This window comes from Tursiops truncatus, chromosome 20 (assembly GCF_011762595.2).
Source record: "Tursiops truncatus isolate mTurTru1 chromosome 20, mTurTru1.mat.Y, whole genome shotgun sequence".
In the NCBI taxonomy this organism is placed as follows: domain Eukaryota; kingdom Metazoa; phylum Chordata; class Mammalia; order Artiodactyla; family Delphinidae; genus Tursiops; species Tursiops truncatus.
In genome coordinates, this window is record NC_047053.1 from 31380468 (window position 1) to 31392936 (window position 12469).

Here is a 12469-nt window from a genome sequence, read left to right on the forward strand (position 1 = left end):
CGCGCAGCAACGAAGACACAACGCAGCCAAAAATAAATTTAAAAAAAAAACAAAACCCAAAGCCCAAGTATGCATCAGTAGGAGAATGGATAAAATGGTATTGTCAAACAGTGGACTGTTACTCAGCAATAAAAAAGAATGAACTACTGATACATGCCTGAATCTTGTAAACCTAATTTGTGTACTGTTAATTGTACCTCAAAATGTAAACAAAACTATAAACAGGCATGCTGATGTATTTACAGGGAGCTGTACTAATAGCTATAATTTACTTTGAAATGCATGTAAAAATTAAGATGATGAATTGAGGGATGAATAGATTAAGTATAATAAAAATGTTAATGTTAGACTTAGGTGATGGGAATGAGGTGTTCAGTGTAAAATTCTTTCAACTTTTCTGTATTTTTGAAAATTTTCATGTTAAATGTTGGGGGAAGAATCATATCTTTTGTGATGATATTTAGAGAAGGCAAATAAGTTGAGGAGAAAATGAGCCTTAAAAAGCATATTTAGGGCTTCCCTGGTGACGCAGTGGTTGAGAGTCCGCCTGCCGCTGCAGGGGACACGGATTCGTGCCCTGGTCTGGGAAGATCCCACATTCCGCGGAACGGCTGGGCCCATGAGCCATGGCTGCTGAGCCTGCGCGTCCAGAGCCTGTGCTCCGCAATGGGAGAGGCCACAACAGTGAGAGGCCCGCGTACCAAAAAAAAAAAAAAAAAAAAAAAAGCATATTTAGCACTAGTGGCAATAATGTTTTTCTTAGAGTTGTTCAAATTGAAATGCCACCATTATCCTTCATTTTCTGTGTCCTTTTCATCTCCCCTTCACCTCTCTGCCCAGGTGCCATGGTATACTCTTCAGATTTCACGAAAGGAAGTAATATTCTCTATGTGAGATAATTAAGATATATAGTGTTAATGAAATATTCTGAAAAGTAGTTTCTTCCTTTCTTTCTCCTTTTCTTCCTTTCTTCCTTTCTCTGTCTCTGTCTCTGTCTCTGTCTCTCTCTCTCTGTCTCTTTTTTATCACGCAGAGATTTGGAAATTGCCTTCCATTGCAATGGTTTGTTTAAAAAGAAACAACAGAACAGAAAATTTAAGTTTAAAGTTCAGATTTGCTTAAGTGGATCATTGATAATTCATCAATTGAAAGCCATTGCTGATTTAGATTCCCATCTAGAATATGGATCTCATACAGAGAATGTGAAATAGTCTATAGTCCAGTCATTGGCACCAAAGAAGTTTAATTTACCACTTTTATCTCTAGGTATGTCACATAGTTCTGGGGTTAAGACCAGCTACTCCAGAAGAGGAAGGACAAATTATTAGGTAAGTTTGTAGTTTCAATCTGTACATTTTTCATTATATAGTTGAAATTTCTGACACCTGAAATATATTGTTACTGAGTAACAGCATGTCCCATTTTAACGTTATCATTGCAATAGCACTTTGTTTCTCCAAAACAGTTACATAATGAAATTTTTTGTTAAACTAACTTCCTAACCAAGGGATTGGGTTAAGATATTTAAAGTGTACAATGTGGTGACTTGATATATTGTATACATTATGAAAGGATTCCACCCATTGAGTTAATTAACACACCATCATCATCAGCTCACATATTTATTTACCTTTTGGGGGTGGGGGTGAGAACATTTAAGTTCTGCTGTCTTAGCAGGTTTCATTTATATAATAGATTGTTATCAACTATATCACATTGGATTTGAAGACCTTATATATCTTATAATGGAAATTTGTACCTTTTTACCGACCTCTGTTTCTCCCAGCCCCTGGCAGCCACTTTCCTCTTCAGTTTCTGAATTTGACTTTTTTTTTTTTTATATCATGCAGTATTTGTCTTTCTCTGTCTGGCTTATTTCACCTAGCTTAATGCCCTCCAGCTTCATCCATGTTTTTGTAAATGACATGATTTCCTTCTCTTTTAAGGCTGAATAAAATTCCATTTTATATATATAAAAACACCACATTTTCTTTATCCATTCATCCGTTTTGGGACACTTAAGATTGTTTCCATACCTTGGCTAGTGTGAATAATACTGCAATGAACTTGGGAATAGAGCTGTCTCCTCAAGATAATGATTTCGTTTCCTTTGGATATATACCCGGGAGTGGGATTGCTGGATCATATGGTAGTTCCATTTTTAATTTCCTGAGAAACCTCCACACTGTTTTCCGTGATGGCTGTATCAGTTTACATTCCCACCAACAATGTACAAGGGTTTCTTTTCTCTACATCCTTGCCAGCATTTGTTATCTCTTATCTTTTTTATAATAGCCATCCTAAAAGATGTGAGATGATATCTCATTGTGGTTTTGATTTGTATTTCCCTCATTTTTAGTGATGTTGAGCACCTTTTCATGTAGCCATTGGCCATTAGTATGTTTTCTTTAGAAAAATGTCTATTCAGGTCCGTTGCCCATTTTTTTTTTCTTTGCCCATTTTTTTAATTGGATTGTTTTGGTTTTTTGCTAGTGAATTATATGAGTTCTTTGTATATTTTGGATATTAACCCCTTATCAAATATGTGGTTTGCAAATATTTGCTCCCATTTTATAGGCTGCCTTTTCATTTTGTTGATGGTTGCACTATTGACACTCTATCACATATGCACATACGTATATACCTCTGACGGAATTTGTAAATTTTTTACAAAAATGAGAGTATTCTGAAATATAGTTTTACTTTCTGCTTACATTTCCACTGCAGATAATATAAAATGACACTTGTATTTATCAATAAAATCCTCTTATAATTTAAATGATTGTCTAATAGGTCCTATTCATCCCCTAATTTTATCTCTATTTTTCTTTAACATAAGTATATTGGAACAATTTAGTAATAAAGTCTATAAGCCTTTGATTAGGGATTTACTTAGGCAGAATTATTGAAGTCATATACCTGGGTTAATGAGCCTGTATATTTTTATAGTTATAATTCAATTTTTAATACCTTAAGTATCTTTCATTGCTTTAGGATTACTATTATACTACATGTTTATATAGAAAGTTTTAGAAATATGACTGAATCTCTACTAAACTTTGCTTTTAGAATAAAGTCTCAACATATAGTTTGTCACTTGACTTTTTCCTAAAGTAGTGTGTATAACTACTTTTTTAGTAGTTTCTTTTGGCTTTGGACTAATGGATAAAAGAGATTTTACTGAAACAGTTGTTGGGAACACCAGAGAACAAGATTACATAGTCACATTTAAATAGGCAGTGCCAATTGAGATTTAGGTTAGTTGAAGTAGTAAATATATTTTGTTTTTAAAATGGATTTTTAAAAATAGTTCTTAAAGAAGGTTAGGCAAAATCCATTTTTTTAAAATGTTGTTTTCATAAAAACTGTAGTCTTGTGTAGTCTTTTTAATTTTCATACTCAGAAGACTTCTTCTTATTTACAGTTTACAGATGTTGACAGTGTTGCTTGATTTTCTCTAATGTTTAACTCTCGTAAAATAAAAATTAAAAATACATTGAAGTGTACAAATGAGATAGTGTAAGGAAATACTAAAAGGCTTTTATGTAGCTGCAGTAGCTTTTTTTTCTGACAGCACTGCAATATAATTTCATATTATACTAGTATCTTCTTAAGTCATTATGACTTAGCATAGATATTAAGAATGCTGTGTAAACTGTATATATATTTCTTGGCTTAATTATTTTGCAAATGTTCATAGCAACCCTATTTAAAAATATAATGTTGAGATAATCTTATATTTTTATAAAACGTTGTCCTTTGCAAAATACTTCCACTTGGGTTATTTCATCTAGTCCTCAGAATAACTGCATGAAATTAATTTCATCATCCCATTTTGTAAAAGAGAAAACTGAGATTCACAAAAGTTGAGGAACTTACCTAAAATTACATGGAGGTGGCAGAATCAAGTCTAGGACTTTTTTCATTAAAAACACTACTGCTTTCTGTATTTTTCAATAAATCTGAATTTTAAATCCTAGGTTCCAAATTTTTTATTTCATTTGGATTTCTGAGTTTTGTTTTATTTTGCCTCCATTTTTCACGTCAAAAATTCATTTTACTGTGATGGTTTTTGATGGATGAGTCAGGGAATCACACCTCTAGTTGCTAGACGGGATGCTACCTGATTCATGAATCATTGAATAAACTGAACTAGATCTTCAAAAAAAAATTTTTTTTTAATAAAAAGTAAAGGATGAGGAACTTCCTTGGTGGTCCAGTGGGTAGGACTCCACACTCCCAATGCAAGAGGCCCGGATTCAATCCCTGATTGGGGAAATAGATCCTGCACGCATGCCACAACTAAAGAGTTCGCATGCCACAACTAAGAGCCGCATGCCGCAACTACGGAGTCTGCCTGCTACAACTAAAGATCCCACGTGCTGCAACTAAGACCCAGCACAGCTAAAATAAATAATAAATAAATAAATATTTTAAAATAAATAAAGGATGAGTCAGGTTGTTACATAGGCAATGAAGTGAAAGAAATATTTGTCTCAAAAAAAAAAAGAAAGAAAGAAATATTTGTCGCTAACTTAAAGAATCAGTACTTTTTTTAAAGATCAGTATCATGGACTTCCCTGGTGGTGCAGTGGTTAAGAATCCGCTTGCCAATGCAGGGGACACAGGTTCAATCCCTGGTCTGGGAAGATCCCACATGCTGCAGAGCAGCTAAGCCCATGTGCCACAACTACTGAGCCTGTGTTCTAGAACCCATGTGCCACAACTACTGAGCCTACGTGCTTAGAGCCCCTGCTCTGCAACAAGAGAAGCCACCGTAATGAGAAGCCTCCGTACCGCACTGCAACAAAGAGCAGCCCCCGCTCGCTGCAACCAGAGAAAGCCCACACGCAGCAATGAAGACCCAAAACAGTAAAAAAAAATTAATTAATTAATTAATTTAAAAATCAGTATCATGATTTCTGCAATGGCTGAGTGAAGATCTCAGCAAATTCTCTCCCCGAAAAGCAACTGGGCAAAATTGTCAGCCAACCATTTCAGGACTCTGAAAACTGAACAGAGTTATTCAACAAATTGAGAAGCATTTATTCAAGAAAAACTACTAAACCTTGGTAAGAATAATGGGATTCTGTAGTATTTCTACCTGAGACTGTTCCCATGCCCTCCCATCCAACAGATCTGCATGATAGTTTTACCAGGGCAGGCCAGAGAGGGCTGACTTGATTTGCAGTAGAGCAGGGCTGAGTGCCTGGCCAAGAGAATTATAAAAAAAAAAATGGGGGTGGGGGGTGGAATTAGAAGTTTGGGATTAACATATACACACTACTGTATATAAAATAGATAAACAACAAGGGCCTGCTGTATAGGGAACTATATTTGATATCTTGTAATAATCTATGATGGAAAAGAATCTGAAAGGTGTATATATATATATATATATATATATATCTCTGAATCACTTTGCTGTACATCTAAAACTAACACAACATTGTAAATTGACTATACTTCAATTAAAAAATGAAAGCAAAAAAAGAAAATAAGAATATAAACAATCTTATAAAAATATTGTAAAAAACAGTAGAGATTACATGGTGGCAAACAATCAGGGAACATCGCTAGCTTGGGGTTGAGGTACTGGTTAAGGGAAGCAGCAGACGGACAGCCCAGTCAAAATTTTAACAAAGACATCCAGAGAACAAAATAACCATAGTGAGTAAACTTCCCCATATTCTAAATGATTTGGAAGGCTGCTAGTATATACAAGACTACATGCAAGCTCAGAAGACACCAAAGCGAGCCTTAGATGTCTATTCATTCCTGGTTTAATGGGAATCCTTGCACATGCAGAAAGTAAAAGCCTTCCCTTGCACAGAGAAGGTTTGTAACCTTTCTGAACTTTGCATGTGTTTCTCAAATGGTGAACACAGATCCATCAGAGAAAAGGTGCAAGTGGCTCCAGATGTTTAAGCACAGCCTCTCACCAGTCATTGGCTGGCAAGTAAGTTATGCTCTTCCCAAGAAATCCAGGCTTAAAAATAAATATAAGAAATAATAATAAAACTGGGACTTCCCTGGTGGTCCAGTGGTTAAGTCTGCCTTCCAATGCAGGGGACGTGGGTTTGATCCCTGGTCGGGGAACTAAGATCCCACATGCCGTGGGGCAACTAAGCACGCGTGCCACAACTACTGAGCACACGGGCCACAATTAGAGAGCCCAGGCACCACAACTAGAGAGTCCATGCGTTCTGGAGCCCATGCGCCACAGCTAGAGAGAAGCCCACATGCCTAAACGAAGATCCTGCATGCCACAACTAATACCCAATGCAGCCAAAAATAAAATAAATAAATAAATATTTAAAAATAATAATAAAACTGAGCAGCCTTATACTTGCAGAAGAGACAGACTCTACAGAATTAGTTCTGGAAGTCACAAGGAAGAACACACGGGGGGGCGGTCAGAATCCAGAGTTGCTGAAATATATTATCAAATATGTCTGATTTTCGATAACAAAAAATTACAAGACATTCAACAAAATAGGAAAATATGACCCATATACGGAGGGAAAACTAGTTGATAGAAACTGTCTCTGAGGTGGCCACTGATGTTAGACTTAGTACGCAGACTTCAAAGCAGTATTTGAATGTAAGTGTTTTCAAAGAACTAAAGTAAGCTTTGTTTAAAGAATTAAAGTATCATGACAATGACTGCTTAAATACAAAATATCAGTAAAGAGACAGAAATTTTAAAAGAGAAGCCAATAGAAATTCCGGAGTTGAAAAGTACAGTAAGTGAAACAAAAATTCACAGCAGATTTGAACCGACAGAGAAATAACCAGCAAAATATAATATAAACCAATAAATTTTTCGAATATGAAGAACAGAAACAAAAGAATAAATAAAAGTGAACAGCACTTCAGAGACATATGGAATGCCAGAAATAAGTATACCAACATAAACGTAATGGAAGTTCCAGAAGGAAAGGAGGGAGAGAGAAAAGAGCAGAGAAAAATATTTGACAAATTAGTGGCTGAACCTTCCAAAATGTGTTGAAAATCAGTAATTCAAGAATTCCAGTGAACTGCAAGTAAGTGAAACATAAAGAGATTCATATCTAGACACATGGTCAAACTGTTCAAAGCTATAGGCAAAGAGAAGATCTTCAAAGCAGGAAGAGAAGAATGACTTCTTTTGTAGACAGCAACCCCAAGTCAACAGCTGACGTTCTTAAAAGATGGAGGTCAGTAGCCAGTGGGATGGCATTTAAAATGCTGAAAGGGGGCTTCCCTGGTGGCGCAGTGGTTGAGAGTCCGCCTGCCAATGCAGGGGACACGGGTTCGCGCCCCGGTCCAGGAAGATCCCACATGCCGTGGAGCGGCTAGGCCCGTAAGCCATGGCCGCTGAGCCTGCGCACCCGGAGCCTGTGCTCTGCAACGGGAGAGGCCACAACAGTGAGAGGCCTGCATACCACAAAAAATAAAAATAATAAAAAATAAATAAAAATAAAATAAAATGCTGAAAGGGGAAAAACTGTCAATCCAGAATTCTTTATCCAGCAGAACTATCTTTCAGAAATGAAGGTAAATATAAATACTGAATTTGTTGCTAGTAAACATGTCCTAAGATAAATGCTAAAGAAACTTCTTCAGGCTGAAAGGAAATGACACCAGGCACTTGGTAATTTGACTCCACACAAAGAAATATAGAGCACCAGTAAACATAATTACATAGTTAATAAAAGACAGTATAAATATATATTTTCTGTTTCTTTTTACTAATTTAAAATTAATGAGATAGTGATTTAAAAATTGTTTTTGTAACAGAAAATGTGTGACAATAATAATACAAAAAGAGTAGGAGGCAGAGCTATATTTGAGTAAGGTTTCTATATTTCACTGCAATAATTTAGAGTTAATCTGAAGTAGAATATGTTAAGATCCATATTGTAACTCTAGAGCAGCAACTAAGAAAATAATCCCAAAATATGGTTTCTTAAAAAAAATTAAAGTGATATACTAGAAAATATCTATTTAATGCAAAAAAGGAAGTAAAGGAGGAATAGAGGAACAAATAAAAATACTTGAGGGCTTCCCTGGTGGCGCAGTGGTTGAGAGTCTGCCTGCCGATGCAGGGAACACGGGTTCGTGCCCCGGTCCGGGAAGATCCCACATGCTGCGGAGCGGCTGGGCCCGTGAGCCATGGCCGCTGAGCCTGTGCGTCCGGAGCCTGTGCTCCGCAACGGGAGAGGCCACAACAGTGAGAGGCCCACGTACCGCAAAAAAAAAAAAAAAAAAATTGAAATAAATAGAAAACAAATAACTAAATAGTAGGCATAAATCCAAACCAATAATTACCTTAAATAATAATGAATTAAACGCTCTAATCAAAAGCTAAAGATAGACTGAATCTTTTTAAATCCAACTACAGACAGTCCCTGAGTTATGATTTTTTGACTTTATCATGGTTCAAAAGCAATAACATGTTTAGTAGAAACCATATTTTGAATTTTGATCTTTTTCTGAGCTACTGATATATGGTACAATACTCTCTTGTAATGCTGGGCAACAGCAGTGAGCTGCAGCTTCCAGTCCGCCACTTAATCACAAGGGTAAGCAACCAGTACACTTACAACCATTCTATACTAATGCAACCATTGTGTTTTTCACTTCCAGTATAATATTCAATAAATTGCATGAGATATTCAATACTGAATTATAAAATGGGTTTTGTGTTAGATGATTTTGCTCAACTGTAAGCTAATATAAGTGTTCTGAGCACGTTTAAGGTAGCCGAAACTAATCAATCTATGATGTTCAGCAGATTATGTGTATTAAATACATTTTCAACTCAAGATATTTTCAACTTATGATGAGTTTATCGTGCCATAACCCCATCATAAATTGTGGATGATTTGTACTTGAGATTTAAAGACACAAATAGATTGAAAATAAAAGGATGAAAAAGATGCAACCATGCAGATAGTAATCATAAGAGAGCTGGAGTGGCTATACTGATATTACAATTAAAATGGCTTTTATGCAAAAAAATGTTACTACAGACAGACATTTTATAATGATAAAAGTTTCAATTCATCAGGAAGATTGTAAATATATATGCACCCAGTAACAGAACAGTCTACCCAGCAAACAGCAGAATACATATTCAAGTGCACATGGAATACAGTCTAGGACAGACTGTATTCTAGGCCATGGGTTTTCATACTCTGGCCCTTTGGCTAACTTGGGAATGCTACCTGATTTTTATACAGCCTGCAAGCTAAAAATGTTACTTTACATTTTTAAATGTTTGAAAACCATCAAATGGGGATTAATAATTTGGGACACTTTACAATTAAATGAAACTCTAATCTCAGGGTACACAAACAAAGTTTTATTGGAACACAACTATGCACATTCAAAGAAACCTTTGGGGAATGGAAATTTGTTAACCTGATAAAGATTTCTGGAAAAACCTACAACTGATATATCTAATGGTTGGAACACTGAAGACTTCCCATAAGATCAGGACAAAGGCAAGGATGCTTGCTCTCACCACATCTATCACCTTTGTATTAGAGGTTCTAGCCAGTGAAATCAGGTAAGATTAAATAAATAAATTTTTTAAAGTCATCCAGATTATAAAGGAAGAAGTAAAACCGTTTCTATTTGCAGACATAGATTCTAACTCTTAAAGAATTCACGGAAAATCTATTAGAATTAATAATTAGTTCAACAAGGTTGTAGGATACAAAACCAATATAAAAAATCAATTGAATTGCTATTTACTAACACTGAATAATTTGAAAGTAAAGTTAAAATTAAGACTCTAGTTCCTTTCTCAATAGAATCAAAATAAATAAAATCCTAGGAAGCAAATTTAACAAAAGAAGTGTGAGACTTGTGCACTGAAAACTAACTACAAAGCCAGGCTGAGGGAAATTAAAATCTTTGTAAATGAAGAGACTTTCCGTGTTCATGTGTTTGAAAACTCAGTACTGTCAAGATAATTCTTCCAAACTGATTTATAGATTCAACACAATACCAATCAAAATCCTAGCTTTTTTGTAGAAACTGACAAGATATTCCTAATTTTCATATAGAAACACAAAGAAATCAGATTAGCCTAAACAACTTGGAGAACTTCCTGAACTTCCTGAATTCAAACTTACTATAAGGCTGCATTAATCAAGGTAGTGTGGTACTGGCACATGGACAGACACACAGGTCAATCAAGCTGAACTGACAGTTTAGAAATAAACCTTTATATATTTGGTCAATTAATTTCCTACAAATTTGCCAACAAAATGTAATGGAGAAAGGGTTGTCTTTTCAACAGATTGTGTGGGAATAGTTGGATATCCACCTTGAAAAGATTTAGATCCTTACCTATACCATGCAAAAACAATGTAGTCCAAATGGATCCCATAGACCTAAACATAAAAACTAAAACTATAACACTTCTGGAGAAAAACAATAGAAAGTCTTTGTGATTGGTATTGCCAAGGATTTCTTAGATATAACACCAAAAGCACAATCCATAAATGAATTTGTTTTGATAAATTGGACATAGTCAAAATTAAAAACTTTCAAGTTTCAAGAGACACCATTAACACAGAGACTGGGAGAAAATATTTGCATATCATTTATTCAGTAAAGGACTTGTTTCCAGGTTATATAAGTGAGTGTTACAACATTTTTAAATCCAAGTAAAATATGCAAAAGGCTTGAATAGGCATTTCACTAAATATATATGAATGAATGGTTAGTACACCCATGCATTTTCAGGGAAGGCAAATTAAAAGCACAATGATAGCAGTGACTCAGTGAAACTGGTATAGTTCCAAGAGCCTGTCTCTCCATAGAAACAGTGAAAAATAAAGGAAAAACTGTCAAAACAAACTTTGTTAGAACTCTCAAAAAGAGTTGAAGGTTTATAGCAACTAAGCAAATGCTGGATTTTAAAAAAAGGCCACTGAAAAAGCAATAGGAAAACTCTGGCAATTATATTTGCCCTTATCTGGTTCATTGTCAGTCTTGAAGATGGCAACCCATGTTCCTGGTTTAGGCACCTGTGCTTGGTTTCACATGGAACAGAGCACACCATGTTCACAAAGATTTGTGTGTGTTTGTTCTAACCTGTCTGGGTTTATTTGAAGAACGGACACAAGGAGTTCATCTCTGGTATGCCTAACTGAGAACTTAACCAGGCTGGAAAAGCAGTGGGCATTCCTCAAAAATATTGTAAAGCAAATGAACAAACCGTAACCACCTGGGGCAAAAGATTATAGTTGAGCTGTACAACAGAGTGCCAAAAGTCTAGGAGGAGAAGCTGGAGAGAGTTTCCTTGGAAAATTAGAGCATTTGAAAGCACACTTATGTATACTAGCAAATTTAGAAAGCCTTGCACATACTTGTGGCAAGATGCATGCTCAGAATAGACCTGAGAATACCCCTATGTTTTCACCTCTGGCTAATCTCTAGACTGAGGGCATGTATAAAATGAAGGCTAAGGCAGCTGTAAAGAGCCTGGATAAGCATTGAAGAATTCCCCAGCACAGAGCTATTCTGTAAAGACAGGAGTGGTTTTTGTTTCCTCCTCATCTTCTTCCTCTCCTCACCCTGCCCTCCTCCATCCCCTCCTCCCTATTCTTCCTCTCCTCCTCCCTCTTTTTTTTCCCCCTACTATTCCTTTTCTCTCCCTCTCCCCTCGCTCCTGCCATTCAAGGAAATCTCTATCAAAACACTAGCTGAACACAAGTGAAGTGAAGAGAGACTTCAGAGACAACATATAACAGACTTTACAAAAAATAGTTTAGGAATGTCACTGAACAAACACTATAGCAAGCAACAAAAACCAGCGGGGGCGGGGGGAGGATCAGATTTCCAGAGTTGCCACATTATAATATTCAAAAGGTCTAGTTTTCAACAAAAATTATGAACCATGCAGCAAAACAAGAAAGTCCATTGCACATTCATAAAAGAAATTAACAGAAACTGTCTCTAAGGGAGCACAGACATTGGACTTTGTAGACAAAGATTTTAATCAACTATCTTAAATATGTTCAGAAAGCTGCTGGAAACCATGAACAAAGAGGTTAAAATAACGAGGAGAATGATGTATGGACAAACAGATAATATCAGTAAAGAGAAAGTATAAAAAGGAACCAAGCACAAATTCTGGAGCTGAAAAGTACAATAAGCAAAATGAAAAATTCAGTAGAGAGGTTCACCACCAGATTTGAGTAGATAGAAGAAAGAATCAGCAAATTTAAAGGTAGTTCAATTGAACTATCCCAGACTGAGGGGTAGAAAGGAAAAAGAATGAAGGAAGATGAACAGAGCCTAGGAGACCTGTGAAATAGCAGCAAGCATTCACGTGATGGGAATCCCAGAAGGAGAGGAGAGGAAGTGACAGAATACTTGAAGAAAAAACTTACCAAATTTGATAAAAGACAAGAACCTAAACATTCAAAAAGCTCATTGAACTGCAGGGTTAAACTCTAAGAGATCC

At 35.9% G+C, this 12469-nt stretch overlaps 1 protein-coding gene across 2 annotated transcripts in view; it reads left to right on the forward strand.

Annotated features, from left to right (window-relative positions):
- Positions 1–12469, forward strand: part of USP32 (ubiquitin specific peptidase 32) — a 150792-nt gene that overhangs the window by 85984 nt on the left and 52339 nt on the right. For both annotated transcript variants that reach the window (XM_073797726.1, XM_073797727.1), the window contains exon 11: positions 1267–1328. In XM_073797726.1, coding sequence (XP_073653827.1) covers positions 1267–1328 — 62 coding nt within the window. The remainder of the gene's footprint in view (positions 1–1266; positions 1329–12469) is intronic.